Source organism: Ambystoma mexicanum, chromosome 1q (genome assembly GCF_040938575.1).
Source record: "Ambystoma mexicanum isolate Mex_15411 chromosome 1q, UKY_AmexF1_1, whole genome shotgun sequence".
Classification (NCBI taxonomy): domain Eukaryota; kingdom Metazoa; phylum Chordata; class Amphibia; order Caudata; family Ambystomatidae; genus Ambystoma; species Ambystoma mexicanum.
In genome coordinates, this window is record NC_090922.1 from 64,982,061 (window position 1) to 65,001,570 (window position 19,510).

The window sequence follows — 19,510 nt, forward strand, 5'->3', positions numbered from 1 at the left end:
ATTCACATGCGACCCACCCTTCCTCCCCTCTGAGAGAAGGCGCATGGATGCTTGTAGTCTTATCTATCTGCTTGAATTGTCTGTACTCACGCTACTCCTCGTGCTACCTCATGTCAGAAAAAATACAATTTGAGGGTCCTAGACGCGTGAGGGATCATGGGTACAGTGGACGTCACACTAGGGATAGTATTACTGGCACGCCCTGTGTCGACGCCCATTTTCGAGTTTCGAAAAACAAACTGTAATACTCCGCAGCTTCCACTAGATGTCGGCCTATGCACAGCATGTGAATCTAAGCAGATAAAAGCATCAGAAATACGATTACGGTGAGTAATGTATCCCATATATATATTCTACTGTTTTACAGTTCTCTTGCACATCTATCATTGGCTCTTGGCAATGCTTGCCTATTTGACTCATCATTATGTTCATTCTTAGTTTCCTTATATTCAATTCAGCTAGTCAAAATCAAATGTCTCTGGCACTAAACTGCCCATCCACTGTGTCCAGAGCCCCCTTTTCACCCATGCGGCCTTCTCACGGTCTGGTTTCCACCTTCTGCAGCTTTCCGGAGACCCGTCTCCGCTCACGGTATGCTCACGCTGGTTCCCTCTGCCATACGGCATCGTCCGCGGCTTCCTTGCTGCTTACTTCGGAGCTCTGGTAGTTTGCAGTTGCGGGCCTTCAACTGTGAGCATTTGGGAGCTTCTCCACTACTCCTAGTACCTTCGCTCCGTGCCTCACTGCTGCCTCAGACAGCCATGAGCCCCTCTCGCTCGCTGCATCGGATCACACTCCTGATACCTCCCAGCGTCTCGGGAAGGTGGCATCTTGCTGCCACAACTCCTGCCCTAGAACTCTCCTTCGCGCACCCTGTGTCTCTCTAAACCTCTCAGCTGACTCCTTTTTAAAGTTCCCGGCTACATGATAATGAAGCCAACAACTAGACCGCTCATGTTTCTTCTTCCAGTCTGTCTTCTCTGTTAATGGTGGCCTCCTTGTCTCAGTACCGAAGTGGTGTGCATGTGGGTAAGAGTCCACAAAGAGAGGATGTATAGTTTTGATTTCTCTTCCTCGTCTCAGTACCTGACTGGGTTATATTGGAAGAGGGTTTTCTGAAGAAATAGCAAATGGATCATTAATACCCTACAAAGGCCTGGGGGATGTTTGAATCCTTACAAAAGGGAAATAGGGGATACCACGTCTCATCCAAGGGCGCCTCATCCCCTCTCCATAAGTCTCCTCCACCCCAGGATCCTCCCTCGCATATCCACCCCCAGGGTCAGGATCCGAAAGCGACGGCCTTTCATTGGCCACCTGGGAGGATATGTCGGGGAAAGAAGTGAGGGATTCCTCACAGCCTCTTGCCTCAACTCCCCCCCCCCCCCTTCCTGCCTTTCGGACGGGGCTGGCCCTGGCTTATTTCTAGGTAACACCCTCTGTCCTACGTCAGGAGGGGTCCCAGGCCCCTGATCCTGGAAAGCCTCTAAGCTAGGGGCGATACACAGTATTCGGTACTGGTTGTGTTTTCTCTGCAACGCTTAACACATACATGTGTTTGTACCTGGATAGCGGAAACTAACACTTGAACTATTACTTTATTTTCTATATTTTAGGCAGTGTTGGTCTGTGTTAAGAATGGCCAGTTTGAACGAGCTTCAAGAGTTTTGAAAAATTATGCTGTACTTGGCTGCAGCTCACAGGTATGTGTGTTTTTATTGTCCCTGTTTTGTTATCTGCACTGACTTAAGTGTATGCAACCTCCAGGATCTTTTATAGATTAATCAATGTTCGTTTTTCATGTTCCCATTACCCCCTGTCTTGACTTGGCCACATCTAGAACTCAAAATTAAATAAATAATATTTTTACTGTGACATGGAACCTGCTTTCACTTCACCACTCTGTTTATTATGCAGCAAGTAGGAAATTGTGGCACAAGGACACGGTTTGGGCAGGAGGATTACATGCAGATAGTGTTCCTCTTTTCACAGCACAGAAAGTGGCTGAGAGCACACAGAGGCGTGAAACGTGCAATTCTCGTCCTATATAGGCAGTTTGTACTAGTTTGACACCAGTGCATATGTCTCGGCGCCCTTCACTAAGAATAGCAGAATCAATATCTGCATTCAAAGACTCCATTACAAAGTCACCGTCCTCCTTTAGGTAGCACAGTGATAGGGGAGTTCTGCATATCCTATTTGTGGGAATGTTTATATGAGGAAGCAGTTCACCAGGTGCAGGTCATTGCGATGCACTATGATGTTGCGTTTGTGATGCCTGCCTTCAGGTTATAGGAACTCGAAATGAAGTTATAATATGCACAGTAACCACACAGTGTTCTTTTCTTTCTAGGAATGTTTTTGTTTTTCCTCTTTCTTTGATGGTAAACTCATGGTCATGAACCTATTTCAAAGCAGACTCAAGGACAGTTCCATTTTGTTAAAAATGTTCCCTAATTGTTGGAATCTGCGCTGGAGCAGGGCTGGTGAAAGGAGCTTTGCCGCTGTAGGCAAAAGGTAATTTTGCCGCCCTCGTCGGCACCCGACATCTGCATGACCTGTCACATCAGTTAAATGCAGTGCCTTCACATAGTGTGAATGGCTTACAACATTCCCTTTATTCCTTCTATTTAAAACTTTCCTTTGACACAGTGGCTGGAATAAAGTGAAGCTTGTTACTGACATGCAAGAAACAGCACAGGATCTTGTGGCGATGATGCTTTATTAGGCTAACTCATATTTGTGTCCTCTACTGATAGTGGTGTTTGAAGCTTGCAGACAGAATACCATTCATCCTATAAAAGGTACCATCTCTGCAAAATCCTGTTTTTTTCTTTTGTGCTTTTTTTTACAACACAGAGGTGCATTTTTTTATAATCGTAAAAGTAAATCTCACATAACATCTCTCTCACTCCGACAGAAACAGAATTTGCTGTAACTAATAGAATTCCAACAAAGAACATCAGTCAAGCATGACCATCTCCACCCCACATGCCTAGACAGTCCAGCATGGGTAGGAGCACTGCAACCTTCCCCCGCACCAAAAAGGCAGAGAATAGGTAACCGTGTTAAGCTTCCTTCAGGCATTACGTGTACAACACCAGAGTGGCAATACATGTGGCTTTAAGAAACAGAAACAACACGGGACACAGAAGTACAAGTTTTCTTCTCACATAGATGGTATAGCATGTGCTGCAACTTGGCAAGCCTCTCCCTCTGAGAACAGCTGCAGCACTACAACTTCCCTCAACTCGTACACACAGACCAGTAAACAGCATGAGCATCACTGCAATAAGCCCCCCGCAAATAGAACAGGGACGGGATGTGCAACCACTATGCAACTTTCCTCTGGAACCATTATGTAACTTTCCTTTGGTTGGGTACGTCCAGTGGTGGCTAGTGAATTTTTTAAGTAGACATGTATGTTTTTCCTGACCAGAACAAACACAGATGTTTCGGGTTCACCCCCAAAGAAATGTAGTAACATAATGCCTTTAAATGGTGCATTGTATGACACTGGTTATGGTTGAAGTGTGTGACAAGCCGTAGAATTTACCACCAGTTCTTTGGGTGGTCACATGAAATATTTCAATAGAATCCAGGGGGCCCACAGTACACATGAGCATTTTGCAAAACATTTTCATGCTGGCCATCCCCAAACAAAGCCGTGTGCCTAGCCACAATATACGTCGGCACTGGCAACATATAAAAGTTTTCATACATTTTGTGCCCAACAAATATGATCAGGACTGTCTGAACAATATTGGTCATCATTGGCACTGGAAAAAATACATATTCATCCTGGTAGTACACAGTCACAACAATATAGGCCACTTTTGCCCCCTTATGTTGCGTGTGCCCAAAGAATATCATGAGGCCAGTCACATTAACATATGCCATCACGGTCTAATTCACTAATGCTACTTATGCCCCAAGAATATTATGAGTACAATCACAACAATGTATGCCATGGTTTACCCCCCTTTCCCCCCGCCCCTTTATCATTCCGCTCGTGCCAAAAGAATATCAGGCAGCCGGTCACAACAATAATCTATTTCCATGCTGACCCCCTTGGCTTTCATGCTTATTTTACCTAAAGAAAACCATGATGCTTAGGTACATGTATGCCAGCATTTGTATAGTAAATCACATTTTCAAGCTTTTTATTTGCCCATTCTTTGCACAGGGATTTTAGAAAACACTGAATCAGGGATGTACTGGGACATGTTTTTCATAGGGGTCCCATATGTAAGGAACTCATGGTGGCACCACTAAAGACAGACAGTGATCATAGTTCAGTGGTGTTTATTAAACTGTATAAATGGGTGAGAAAAATGCCTAACCTAAATCTAAGCAAGCTGCGACCATCAAATAATAAGGCACTCCTAGTGGCTTGTTGTCAAAATAAAAGCGTTCTACTAAAAAAAAAAAAAAACAATTGCCAATACTTATCGCTAAGTTATACTACAGTGTGGGATAGTGTTCACAAGAAAACTAGTGTTCACAAAATGATAAGTCAGGATGTTATGGCCGGGGTCTCCCTTCCCTATGTTTCCTGGCACGGGACAAGGCGGGTCTCTTGCGCACAGCCTGTTCCTGGGCTTCTCCAATATGAGGTTACAGTTCCTGTCAATATTATCAGGGATCTTCTGTGTCCAAGACTCTTTCAAGCAACGTCTCTTACCTCAGAAGGCCTGATGTATCGTAAATGACAAACAAAAGTTCCTTATATTTCTCTTCCTTTTAGGCGATTACTCTTTACACGTGGATCCCCCTCAGCCAGGCTCCGATCCATTTCTCAAAGTTAGTCTCCCTCAGTCAGGCTCAGACCAACCAATAGCACTGTGGACATCCCTCAGTCGGGTTCACGTTTGTCCACACAATGTAGTTCACTTAGCTTTTCACAATAAAGAATTCACTTCCCTTAGCTTTTCGCCCGACGTCCCTCAGTCGGGTTCACTACCATCTTTCAATGCCACTCTCCTCATTTGTAATATTCGAAAGTTTAAATGTCTTTTTAAACAACCACCTCGCTTAGTTAGTTCCCCCTCATCCGGGCTTAGACCTTCCCTTAGCTTATCCAGCCCCCAGTCAGGTTTTCCTTTTGCCCCCAGTCAGGCTTCACACAGTTCACACAGCGTTCCCCTCATTCGGGTGCAAGCGCCAATTTCACAATTCTTTGTACTTTGACAACGTATCAAGGACTTTAGATTGTATAAGGGATTTGCCTGGACCCTTGTATGACCACCTTGATGCCTCCTGTCTGCCTTCCCTATGTCCTCTTGGTATTCGTAGTTTTAATCTTCTTTCTTGTTGTCACTGCAACCTTAAAGTTTAACACAGTGCAGCTCCCATCAGGTTCCCTCCCGACTCCCCAGCTCTGCTGAACTTGTTGGCGTTTCTTGCCGCTGGAGTCGAGGACGGTACCACAATGGTAACATCGTCTCCCCACCTAGGCTATCTGTGCGGGAGGGTTCCATATACTGTTGACATCCGTCACACCATCCGCCAGCTGCGATTCCCGGTCTTACGTTTCTTTGCTTAGAGGTTTTGCAGGTCTGGATTGAAAAGGGTAAGGGCAATTCCCTCCTTGATGTCCTTTCAGGTTGTGCCGCCTTTCTCCTCCATTTGAACTGCTGTCCTGGAATCACTGCTTCCTCGTGTGTTCTGTCTTGCTCATAGTGTGCTCTTGTGCTCCACCATTTATCCCTATGGGGAAGGGAAAAGGCAGTCAGGTGTGTACAATTAGTGGCAATAGCCTGACTCCGCCTGACCCTTGAGTTGGGACATGTCAGGTATTCAGCTCTGGTGTTAGTCCGTTGTCTTTCAGGGTAATCGGTCTGTGAGAAAGTGTTTGTGTTAAGGAAGGGGTGGGGTGAGGTTTTAAGCATCCTGTGGAGTAGGATGGGGAAAGGTCTTGTAAAGAAGGGGATACCGCATCCCACCCATTGGTGTCCCACTTCCACTCCCCGAGTACCCCCTATCCAGGTGATCCTCCCGCACTGATACACCCCCAGGAACTGGATCCAATAGTGAAGGCCGTGTCCTGGCCACCTGGATGACAGATCCCCGGGGACTCGTAAGTGAGACACCTTCAGATTTCTCACACATAGTACACTGTAAAAACAAGCTAAACCCTTCTAAAGAGGGATTGGGGGTTCTCATACAATAACATTTAGACAAATTAGTATAAATAGTGAATTTTAAAGCTCATTTGTCCTATTAAGGATTACAAAATAGAAAATCAAAGCACAAAACTTTCATATAACATTTGTTAAGAGTGAGGAACAAGAATCCAAGTGATTTGCCCGTGGCTGAAAGTACAGCGGGCAAAACGTTTGCATGAGAAAGGTGCGAAATACCAAAAGTTTGCACCTTTCTCACACCCACACACACAACACACCCATAACACCCCCCCACCCACACCCTCAGCACACCCCCACCCACACCCCCAGCATAAACCAACCCCCCTTACCTTCATATTCATGCTGGGTTCCTGCAGCGCCAGTTCCCTTTCACTTCTGTGACCAGGAACTGGCGTTTCAGGGTCCTTTCCTTTTTTTTTTTTTTTAACGGAAGGCTACGGGTGTGTCCCCCGCAACCCCCGCTCACTATACCATAAAGTATAGTGAGCGGGGCGATGCGGGGAACACCCCCGCAGCCCCTGTTTTTTGTTTTTTTTTACAATGCTACCACCAAAGGTTCGAACTTTTGGTGTTCGAACCTTTATTCGGAGCATTTTTAGAACTTTTGGTCGTTGCAACCTTTTTTTTTCGGGAAAATCGTCCTAAACTGAGGAACAACATACTGGAAGTTTTATAACAAATTCTTCACAAAAGGGAATTTGGGTGCAGAGGCCCACCTGGAAATCTCCAGAATTCCCTGTAGGTCAGTCCAGAACTACATTGGATGCTTTGATGAACCATTTGTCAGAGAACACCCTCTCCAAAGATTCACTCACTGGAAACATCAGTAATCTCGGCTAAGCAAGTGCGCTTCTGATTTAAGCATTGTCAAAGCCATCAGTTTTGGATTATGTGCAGGTGTAGGACAGGCATTTGCCAGGCACTGCCATAATGGTACCACTTGGCGATCAGATGGTAACAACTGGCAAATGGTGGGAATACCTGGGAAAATAATGGCAGTCCCTGGCAAATACTATGTTGTGTCTATAAACTAGTCATGCTGTTGGCTTTGCTAAAGCTCGTTTTAACAGGAAATGAATGCTAGCATACACATTGGTTACAAATGAAGTGCCAGAAGGCACACATGGTTATGACATTTTTGTTATATTAGGATCTGATTTACAACTGCCATCAAGTCATTACCTTTCAGAGGATTGCTTGCAGATAAAGACAGATAAAATCTACCTTGAATCTACCCTCTCCTTTGACAAACAGGTGAAATCAATGGCCTCGGCCACTGCCTACACCTGCAAACTCATTAGGACAGGTAAACCCTTTCTATTGAATGATAATTGTATGATACTAGCCAGAGCCTTGATTCTCTCTAGGCTAGATTACTGTAACTCCCTGAACCTAGGCGCCAATAAATCAATCGCACAGAGAATTCAAATCCTTCAGAATAATGCTTTAAGAGCTGCATTAGGTGTACCCAGAAGATCACATATTTCAGCAACTAGGTGTCAAAACAACTGGCTTTCGACTCAAAATAAAATCCTCCTAAAAACTGCCTCCGCCTCCCATAAAGCTCTCAGAAATGCTGCCCCCAGTTATCTCACGGACAGATTCCATAGGAGAACATCTATCAGACCCTTGAGACTCAGCATTACCATCCCTAGATTTAGACTCACTAAAGTAGCTGGCAACAGCTTCCCTGTTCCAATTCCAATGTTTAGCAGCTTTAACAGCTTCCCTGTGAAAGCTGCTAAACATTGGAATTCTCTGCCACACCCACTTAGGGAAGTCCAACCATACATGACTTTTAGAAAAAATTAGATAAACCTGCTCAAATCTACCCGGCCACCCACTCCAGGTAGATTGTATGCATAGTCAATCGAATATCTGCTGTATATAGATGGCACTCTGTTTATACGTTTATCTTTTGTTGTACCACTGTTCATAGTGTGCAGTACTGCTAAACCTGTAATTATTTTGTATCCTTTCCTATGTGATGTAACTAAGATTTTAAGCCTTGCATCTGTCGTAATATGCTGCGCCCTGATACCCCTGGGTCTGGTGCGCATTAAAAGTGAATAAACAAACAACCAAACAAACAGAACTTTGCAATGCTGAAGCAGAAAGTCAAAAGGGTGAATGATGATGTAGAGGATTGAACAAAATGCCAGCATAACCACCAATACCTTTCAAAGGAATTCAGGATTAGTGAGTAACTGGACAGTTGTTTTTAAAAAGCAAAATGAACCCTATCTGATCAGCGAGGTCCAGGTGCAGCCAGGACACCATGTGACAGTGAGGCAGCTTTTGGAAAGAGATGCAGTGCAGAGGATTAAGCATTTTGGATGGTTTTCTCAGCAAAATGTAGAATTGACTTTTTGTAAAATGTCTGCGGCCCAATAGAATTGTTTCTCACTTGATATTAAAGCTCATTAGGAATTTCCGTTTCACACTTTATTATGTGTGGTCTAAGCCAGCTCATTCATGCTTACCTTTGAAGCTACATTAGTTACGTTAGAATTGTATCAGCCTTGCCACTTCATTTGACCATATGAGCCGCTCCGAGATATCAAGATAAAAGCACACCAGAGTCACTGAAGTCAATTCCAAAGCAAATTAATGCGTAATTAATTAGGGAAGCTGCACTCAATATCAGCCGAAGTGTAAACCAGCCGAGTGACAGTTACAACCCCCACCTACCAGTGCCAGTTACACAGAAAACCCATACACATTGACAGCCTTGTTTGGGTGTGTTGTAAGGAAGTTGAGCCCTGACAGCAAGAAGACTCATTTAGAGAGGGCCTAAAGCAGAGGAAAGATGTGCTGTCATTGAAGGCATGTGGGGGACAGAGCGTATGGAGGTTAAATGTATTAGGGTATACATCTCACTCATACTAACTCACCAGATCATAGCTCGGAGGCCATGGTAAGGAACCCCATAACACTGCACTGTTTTCCCTACTAGTCCTGTGCGCTGCACCATCATTCAATGACACTAAAATGCATTATGTGGTTTTGGACTTGGTTTATGACAACTGAATGTAAAAAGCACTGAATAGGCTGAAAATTAGCACTGTCAGCCTGTAATCCTTGAACATCCACCAGCTCCAATTTGCTCTTTCTCTACTCTATCCCAGTTCGGTTATTTCTGCCCCAGAGACGGAGAGCCAGAACAACAACTACAAAACAATAGGTCACCTCACCTACATGTTTGTGTGTCTGAATCTCTGCACCAATTGCCCACAAAGGCAGGCTGCAACTAGTGCAGGGGCAGAGCAGGTGCCACGGAGGGTCCAGAACTGAAGAAGATTCACACGATCCTCACAAGAGCACGTGCGGTGCTAATGCACCAGTGCCGCCAGAGGCCCTGTACACGGCACAGCCCCACACTGACTTGAACCTCACGGTACCTGCTGCTGCAGATTTTGCTGAGGGTGCCGCCTTCAAGTAGTCGAGACTACTCTAGAGAGAATGAGAACAAAAAATATATCTAAACAAAAAATGGATAAGTGGTTATTGCCTTCGGTAGCAATAGCTGCTCTAACATTTTGTCTAACCTTTCCTAGTGGTAGGACTGGCCCTGCTCTGGAGCTTAACGGAACAGTGTGACAACATTGTAGATGCAGCTCATGTAATGTAGTTCATATAGGCTGAGCTCACTTCACGGATCCTGGGTATCAAATGAAAATCTCCCATTTTATTTTTCCTGAAAAGAAAATGGTTTTAGAGAGACCGCTCTGAGACAGCTCAGAGCGGTCTTTCTAAATCGAACTGTCACGCCGGACCGCAAATGAGTGCACACCCACAAGGGCTGACAGGCAATGGATGCCATGGCCGAATGGGGTAAGTGTGTGTGTGTGTGTGTATGTATGTATGTATGTATTTATGTAAGTATGTGTGTATATTGAGGTAGAATGTTTGTAGCGTGGTGGGAGATTAGTTATGTGTAATTGTTTAGGTCGGGGTCAAGGAGGAGTGTTTGTGCTGTGGAAGGGAGGGGCGGGTGTGTGTGAGCAGGTGGGGGATTGGGTGAGAGGTGGTTCGGGGTGACCCCTCCCCCCAAAAAGTGATGTATGTCGAATATTGAGGACCGCACCAAGTTGGGCAAAAAAGATTTATTTTTTATGTGCGTCTTTCAATATTCGACAATATCACATATGGGGCTCTATCAATGCATTTTCATTTCTCCTAACAAACCTTGTTCTCACTGCTGAAACAGGAGCGCGTTTCTGTTCCACTTAGTTGGTTTTCTTCTGCATGAAATATGCCATTTTATTGTATAGAAGAAGAAAAAGGGCCTGTAGTATAGTAGATCACTATCTGACCATGTCATGTTCTGTGCAAGTTCTATCAAATCGAACATCTCAAACGTCTGTTGAGGGACAATTTGAGAATCGCTGACAGCAATTACATATTCTGCTGTTACCAAACTATTAAGTAATCATGCTCCTTCCAAACTGTTTAATATATATTACTTTTAACTGTATTTAGCTTTTATCATCTCTCTACAACTGGCTTGTAAAATAAGATACTTTTTTGATTAAAAATTCTGTGTATTGCCTCTAAACTGGTAATGAAATCTGATTTTTTAAATAATGGAAACAAATTCTTGATTGGTGTTTATTAATACAACAAATTGTCTTTTCTGCATTTGTGTCGCTGCTGCTTGCACCATGACTCTCCTTTAGTAGAGCCTAACTCTCTTGCTCTCTTCCTCAAATGTGAAGGCAACGTAATTGTAATTTTGTGGAGGTTTGTGAGCATGAAGATGTTGTACAAAGTATTGTGTTATGTGCATGTCTTATTCACAACGTCTTACATTGCCACTTGACAGAACACGGCCACCTTACTCCGACGTCCTGTTCCCTTTCCTCCATACTGCATGGCGTCCCCCGATGGGGATTGGAACTGAACCTTTTTTCCCACAAAAAGAGCATTTCACCCTTAAATTTAAGGCGCACGGCCACGGCGCATATATACTGCGCAGACCCCACCCTCTGGTACCTCACCTCGGTCCTCTTTTCTGCGTCGACCTGAGCAGACCTTTTCTCACAGTGAAAGTGGTTAAGTTAGGGCTTGTAATTCCACGCGCCTTAGCTTTCCCCAAGTGTTTGCTTTTCTTTTTCGATTTCTTCACTGGCCTCCGGTGCCACACCTCCCCCGGTGTATGTCGGTTCAAGCGGGATTCAGCAGGTGTAGTTCCTGCGACAGGTCGTTCCCAGCCTCAGATCCCCACGTTACTCTGCATACTGTGCCTGGGCTCTGATTACGACAGGGAAGCTAGTGCCGTGTGCGACTCCTTGACACTGCGCTTACTTAAAAATCGTTTGGACAGGTGGAGGGAGCTTTTCTCAAGGTCTCCGCCAGAGCCCTGACCTGGGGGGAGGGTGTGGGGGGTGTCTTTACGCCTAAGCACTACTGGGTGCAAGGCAGAGGCAGCAAGTCTACCGGACCTATACCCGAGGTGCACACAACTACAGAAAAAAGTGTTTGAGGGCAACAAGAGTCCCAGACAGTTTCGCGTGCATTCCTGTCGGAGAAGAGGTACACAAAATGGCATCAGGAGACAAAATGGTGCTCACACACAAATACAAACACCCTAAAGGCCAAGAATGGACTTTACCCCGTGGATGCCGCCGTCTCAGCACTGACTTAGGCTGGTCCTGGATCGGGAGCCACAGACTCCTGGGGCTGCTTCTTGTGCACCTTTGCTGGTGGGATTGCACTTCCCGCTGCGCGCCTAGACGGAGCTCCATCCCGATGGCGCTGCGAAGCGGTCAGTTGCTGCCATTGGCTCACTTCGCTGGATGAGTCTCCCGGACCTCGGAAGCACCGTAAGAGGGATCCAGCGCGGGAAGACACCTGGTCCTAGTGCTGCCGCCGAATTTCACGTCGGCTTGATAGCTTCAGTTTGTGCCTCTGCGACAATGGCTGCTGGTAGGTTCTCCGGTCTGGGGGGCTCTCGGATCCCTGCCTCTTCGAGCCCCGGAGACCTCTAGACGTGTGAATGCTCGCCTTTGCGGGCTGATTCAGGCCCTCGCATTGAGATGTCCACCATTTTGGAGATGGGACGGTCTCTGCTTCCCGTTCTGCTATGAGCCTCTTCAATCCCCGGGTTCCACTCCTCGCTAGGTGTTTAAAAGATGGTCATTATCTGCTGCCGCACGTCAGCATTCGGATATGCCGCTTATATTCAGAAAAATCGCGCTGTCACTGGGGCATTGTCGTTGGATGCGTGGCACCGGCCGGGAGCTCTCACAGAGCCAGTCCGACCGCCATGGCTCCAAGCCACACCCCTGTATACAGAACATGTTTGAATACATGTGGTGTGTACTCAGAATATTCCAGGAAAGATGTCCAAGTGTGAATGTAGTTTGCAAAATGTCCCTCCAGAAATGCAATTTATTTCTCTCGTGGTATTATTTCCCATATTTTTCTCACTCCACCACATGGTTATCACAGCACTCTTGGGGTCTTTCTGACACCTAGTCAATACCAGTCTGGCTGCTGTGAATAAGTGTGTTAGGAAATCTGCAGTTTCTCCCGTCATTGGGTGAACTTCTTATATTGAATCCCCTAGGACTATCCCCATTGGGTTCATGGGTAGAGCGATTCCGACTGTTTATCTTTGCTCTAGAGCATGACCATCGCAATTGAGAATTTGTCTTCTATTCGGCAATCAGAGCAGGGGGGGTTAACTACGACTTGAAACACACTTTATATGATTCACTTTTGGTAATTGTGTCCTGTTGTGTGTTGTGGTGTTGAGTGAAGGAAGGGAGATGTGTTATGTCCTGTATTGAGTGTCTGCAGGGACTGAATGAGGTCATAGATGGAATGTTCTATGAGTGATGGAATGTTGTCGTGGATGAGTGTTCCACCCATGGCAGTTAGAGATATAGCCTGGGTGGTGGGAGCAAGTTGGTTTTCCCCTCGCTGCTCCTGTCCTTACCATCTGATGTATGTACAGTAAGGGAACTTAATATGCCTTACCTTGCTGCCTCGAGAACTTTAATTCATAACAGTAATGCACTGTGCCCTTCTCCATATATTACTCAGAGACCTCATCAATCGGCATCTCCAATTCATTTTCCCATACATGGTAATCTATCCAGGGGTTTCGACCTGTCTAATAATTGATAGTTTAAGATCCATCCTTTAAGTAAGCCACTTTCCACTGTAAGCTCAAGTGGCATCACCTGTCTAGAGCCCACTACGATCCGTGAAAGTCCTAGGTACCCCCTCCTTATACAGTTGTGAAATGGTTGACTTTCCATTCTTCCCAAGATTTGAATGCATGGATGCCTGGTGAAAGAATAGGGGTAACTAAGACTGGGGCTGTTGGTTGGCCTATTCCTCCCTTCTGCCCCCCACAAATCATTGGTCTTGTACCAGGATAATGTCTCAGTGGAGACGAACAACCTACCTCCTCTCGCCCCTCCTGTGGACTTAAAAAGGGGAACAGGTGTAAAGGTATGCCGAGTGTCTCTGGCTCCAGTTCCACCCTCCCAGGGGTCTATTTCATCCCCTTTCACATACCAATGGAGGGATGTGAGTTGCCCATATATACCTCCTGACATCTGGCACTTCCAGTCCTTCACAATATTTCTGCTAAGTCGTTATCTTTGTACCACTTACAAGCCCCTATAAACTTAAACAATTGTTGTTGTAGCTTGTGAAGTGTGGTTGCTCTAATTTTTTCATTGGTAATGCAAGACCATTGTTTAACAGGTGGGGAACTAGGTTCATCCTGACTAATATTATCCATCTCGGTGAGGATACCTTCCGGGCTTACCATCTTTACATATCCTTTGCTAGTTCAAGAAATAGCTGTACTATATTATCTGCAAACAGATCCTTCGATGCAAGAGTAATTTTGAGGCCCAAATAATCTAATGGTAGCGTTGTTCAATTAAATGGAGAGGAGTGTTCTATTTCCATCAGTGTGTTATGGCTATTGCAATGCTAAGCCCGTTAGATTTGGAGGGATTCATAGAAAATCCGAAAACCTCCTATTTTTGTAGTTCCATCATTACAATGCGAATAGTAATAGGGACCTCGGTCATGCTAAATAAGACATCATCAATCATCAGTTTATAATGCTACCTTATGTTCCCTCTCTCTACACTGGTTCCCCCGGATGTCCTTATTTAGTCAATCTCTTCAGGTGAAAGGCTCCTTAGAGAGCATGAATATTAATGGAGAAAGGTGGCAACGCTGTCTGGTCCCTCTTTTTATAGAAGTGCACTGGGCACCATTAACTAGTAACTTGGTGGAGGGGGAATTGAAATTGGCCTTAACATAAGAGAAACTGGGGTCCAAACCTGTATCCAACAAGCGTCTTATGTACAAAGCTCCAATTGAGCCTGTCAAATGCCTTGTGGGTATCTAATACCAGTAACCCCGTATGAATCCCCAAGTCTCGACTCAATCTACCAGTCAAAGGCCCTTCGGATGTTGTCCTGTGCATACTGATCTGTTATGAAGCCCGTTTGGCCAGTGTTTACCAATGAGGTTTGACCATAATTTGAGTATATTTTGGCATTGATATTTAAAGGTGTACATTGATATGATTCACAATAGTTTGCCTTCTTCCCTTGTTTCAGAAGGAATGGCGTGACCAGTTACTGTGGCCGAAGACGGAATAGAATTCGAGTTTCTCTAAAAGGCCTGTTAGTTGTGCTGTAAACCTTGGATATAAAAAAGGGCTGAGAAGTCATCTGGGCCTAGAGCTTTATTTCGTACGCCTGAAATTGCAATATTTCTTGTACTGTAAAGGGGTTCTCCAGGTTTAAGCGGCTCTGTTCTTTGAATTTTGGACGGTCTGATGAGTCACGGTACAGTGAGGAGCCAGGAATGAAATGCGGACACAAGTTAGACATGGTTTTGGCTAAAGATATTTATTTACAAGAAAAGGGATTGGAAAAGGGCCTCATTATCCCTAATCCAAATGGAATTTTCCTACCTCAACAAAAAGCTAATGAATCTGTCAAGATGTCCAAATAAAAGTAAGTCCTCTGTCCGTAATCCTATCCTGTCCCCCACACTCTAAAACAACTCTAAGTCTTCTTCAAGTGTTCAAAATGGTCAAAGTTCAACATAAGAGTTCAAAATCCAACAGCTGTTTTCCTCATGGACAAAAGTTCACAGTTCTAGGGAGAACCTCCTTCCCCAGGTTCTTTGCATTTAGCCTCCAGTTTCAAAATAATTACCAAGTTTCCAAGAGGACTTCCTCTCTCCCCTTAGAGTTTTCATGTAGCTAGAGGATCTTGTTCCCTTCGCCAAGGTTTCTCTTTACTTCTAGTTTGAAAGGCACCTTTCTCCCCAGTGACCTCTTCTTCTCTTTATACACTTTTGTTCACAGTTCACAATGTTATTGTTTTTCTTTAACTTCTTCTGTTAATATGTCACAAACCTAGCTCAAGCTTTCCAATACATGATTTTCCCTTGAGACACATCATCATAGTTCTTAAATGGCTTTTCCCTTTCACAATGTATACAGCAGACACATTTGTCTTCAACTGGTATTATGCCAGGACTTTTATATCTAAAACATTCAACGCTTTGTAGTATCAGGGGGACATTACTCCCTTCCCCTGATGTTTGACAGGCTGGGTTCACTAACCTGACGAACACCGTCACTTGTCTTGACAAAAGTTCACATGGCCAAACAGGATATTTTCTTCCCTTGACCTCTCACGGGCTTTGTCGTCCCCTTCATGTATTTTGCATTTCTCACAAGTTACGAGCTTCCCCTCATGTATATTTCGAGTGGATTGTGTCCTCCAACGTATTCCTCATCTTAGATGTATTCCATCCAGCTATGCTGCTCTTCGAAAGAAATTTCGGCAGAGGGCGCCGTGCGTCGATGTCGTTGAGTCGATGGTCCCTCGAAGGCCTCCTTCGAGGGCAACGTCATCGGGTGTATAAGTAGCACGCGCGGTGCCTGTTGGCCTCAGTTCCGTTGCTTCGGACATTCGGTGCGCCTCGAGTTCTGTCAAGAAATATAATATAACAAGAAGTAATTATGTCCTCGTCATCGACGCCGACCACGACCCCAAGATCGGGTTTTAAGAAATGCAAGTCGTGCGGCTCAAAAATGTCGTTCACGGACCCGCACCGCAAGTGTTTGTGGTGTCTCGGGGAAGGCCACGACATGGAGGCCTGTTCGAAGTGTCCGGCGATGACGGGGAAGGCCTTGCGAGAAAGGAGAGGAAAGCTACCGGTAGGTCGGAAGGATCGAAAAGCCTCTAGTGTCGAGTCGAGACCCCATGGTGAAAAATCTCCTCGACGCGAAAGGCATCGATCTAGATCCCGAAGCGATTCTCATCGCTCGTCGTCTTCGTTGAGAAAGTCGAAGGAACAACGCCATAGGTCTCCCTCCACCTCGTCGTCAGACAAGTCTCCGAAAATGAAATGCCCCACAAAACATTAGTCTACCGAAGAGTGGGAAGCATTCAGGGTCAAAGTGATGGAGGTGTTTGAGAAGGCGAAGCCTCGGCCCGCGCCTTCTTCGGAAGCCGGCCGGGAGCGTCATCGCTCCGACACTCGCGTGCCCTCGAGCCCGGGTGATCGTAAAAGGAAGGATAGGGAGCCTTCCAGGACGCCGAGCGATAAACGCTCGAGTCGAGGCGACCGCTCGAGGTCACCGACACCGTCCAAGACCTATCGCACCTCGAAGGGTAAACCGTCGAAGGCCACCTCGACGCCCTCGAAGCAGACCCTGTCGATGACCACTATGTCATCGACGCCTTTATCGACGTCGACGCCGAAACCTTCGGCACCAAGGGCTCCAACCAAGCCAGGGCAGCCAGAAAAAGAGAAGGAGAAAACTACAAAACATGTATCTTCTTCAAAACCTGGTACTACACCTCTTCCTCCTCCTCTCCCAGAGAAGGTTTTCAAGCCTCTCCCTAGGAAGGAGTTTTTCAAATCCTTGACCTCAATTTTTGAGGAACAGGAGAGATCCGAGGAGGAAGATGTAACTTTTGGACTGGAATATGGCACCCAAAATGTCCCAGAATGCTTGATATCAGAGGAAAGCAGAATGAGGGATTTGGTGGAGTCATTACATAATGCAAGTGGCATTGACACCTCTCCTGAGAATGACTTTGGTAGACCAGATCCAGGAGAGCATGCCAGTCCATCTTACCGTCAATTAATGACCAAGGTGGTAGATTACTTGGGATGGGCTAGACCACCAGCCCAATTCATCCAGGATGATTTAACAGACATATTGGACCATGGTCCCACTGAAGACCCAATACTACCTTTTCATGTAGCCTTACAAATCAGGGTGGCCAAGAATTGGGAAACTCCGGATTCTATTTCTCTGGTAAATAAATCCCTCATCAAAATACCACCGAGCCAGTAGCGACCCCGGCTATCTGTCAAAACATTCAACTCCCGAGAATTTGGTCATACAGGCAGCCACAGCTTCCAACAAACTTGCGTACCCGTCTATCCCTCCAGACAGGGACGATAAGCGTGTGGATGGTTGAGCACGGAAGGTATTTTCAGCCGGGAGCATGGCATTCAAATCTGCCAACTCCACATGTGCCTTGGCAAAATTTTCGTACACTCTGTGGGAGTGCATCGCAATGGTGGCGGAGCACATACCAGAAGGGGAAGAAAGGGAAGATTTCCTAGCCATCGTTAGAGATGGAAAGGAGGCCATGCAGGAATCCATTCAATCTGGATTGGACACTGCAGATAGTGTAAGCAGGTCCATGGGCACTAGCACAGTAATGCGCAGGTTTCCGTGGTTACGGAAGTCTGATTTTGCACCGACGTACAGAACCGCCTCCTGAACATGCCTTTTGACGGGTCTCACCTTTTTGGCAACAAGGCTGATGAGAGCCTTGAGAGGTTGCAGACCTCAAAAGCAGCAGCCAAATCTTTAGGAGCTGCTATTAGGCAACCTCAGCCTTTTCGTGCGCATGGGCAATCATGGAGGGGACGATCCTATCGTTATTACACCTCATACGGGAAGACGAGAGGAATGGCCAGTCAAAGCGGCCAAAGAAAGGCCACTCGTGGTGGACGAGGAAAACGTGCTAAGCCAGCTCCAGCTGCAGCCTCTTTGCCATCAGCAGCTGCAACATCCGCCACAAAACCACTTTGAGGACTTGCACTACAAAACACCTGTAGGAGGCAGGCTGTTGCAGCATCTGCAAGAATGGCGAGCCATTACTTCAGATGTTTGGGATCTAGAAATAATAGCCCAAGGCTATTGCCTTCCTTTTCTAAAGCAACTTTAAAGCAATCCACCAGGGAGACACCCGTTGAAACTTTCAAACCCGCTCCTACAGCAGGAAGTTCTAACCCTGCTGGAGAAAGGTGCTATAGAACCAGTACCTGCAGCGGAGAGGAACAAGGGTTGGTACTCCCCATATTTTTTGATCCCCAAAAAGGATGGAGGACTGAGAAACTTGAACAAGTTCCTCAGGAAGGACAAGTTCAAGATGGTTACCCTTTCTCAGATCCTTCAGGCCCTTCAACTCCAGGACTGGTTAGTGTCATTGGACCTCCAGGATGCTTATTTTCATGTGCCGATTCATCTCAAACACAGAAAATACCTGAGGTTCGTAGTTGGCGACTCACACTATCAGTTTCGAGTCCTGGCATTCGGGTTGACCTCCGCCCCGAGGGTCTTCACCAAGTTAATGGTAGTGGTGGCAGCGCACCTCAGGAGAGGGGGGATTCATGTCTACCCCTACCTGGACGATTGGTTGATCAGAGCACGCTCTGCCGAGCAAGCACTGGATCATCTGAAAGTCACCTGCCACTTCCTCCACAAACTGGGCTTCTCCCTCAATTTAAAGAAGTCTCAAATTACACCTTCCCAACAGCTTCAGTACATAGAAGCTGTATTAGACACATCCTTGGGAAAGAGCTAGCCTCCCAAGACGAGGGCTCAAGACATTCTTCAGATGGTTTCCAAATTCCAAAATGCCCAAAATCTCCACGCTTACGACTTTTTAAGGTTGCTCAGCCTCATGGCATCCTGCATCTTTCTGGTGCCAGAGGAACGCTTGAGGATGAGATCCCTTCAATGGGCCCTAAAAACTCAGTGGTCCCAGTTCTCTGGTCAAATGACGGATCTTCTTCAGATTCCGAACAAGGTCAGACAAGACCTTCTATGGTGGACCTGTGCAGAGAACATCCTAAAGGGAGAACCTTTTTGGCAACCATGGCCGGAGATCACAGTAGTGACGGACGCCTCACTCCTGGGGTGGGGAGCACATGCCAACGATTTGACAATAAACGGTTGTTGGTCTCCATCGGAGTCCAAACTACATATCAACCTTTTGGAGCTGAGGGCAATCAGACTAGCGCTGAAGGCCTTCCTGCCATCTGTCAGGGGAAAGAAT

The 19,510-nt window shown here is 45.9% G+C and overlaps 1 protein-coding gene across 1 annotated transcript in view; it reads left to right on the forward strand.

Annotated features, from left to right (window-relative positions):
• TERF2 (telomeric repeat binding factor 2) overlaps positions 1-19,510 on the forward strand; it is a 498,766-nt gene that overhangs the window by 103,584 nt on the left and 375,672 nt on the right. Inside the window, exon 4 of the mRNA XM_069635526.1 lies at positions 1,617-1,703. Coding sequence (XP_069491627.1) covers positions 1,617-1,703 — 87 coding nt within the window. The remainder of the gene's footprint in view (positions 1-1,616; positions 1,704-19,510) is intronic.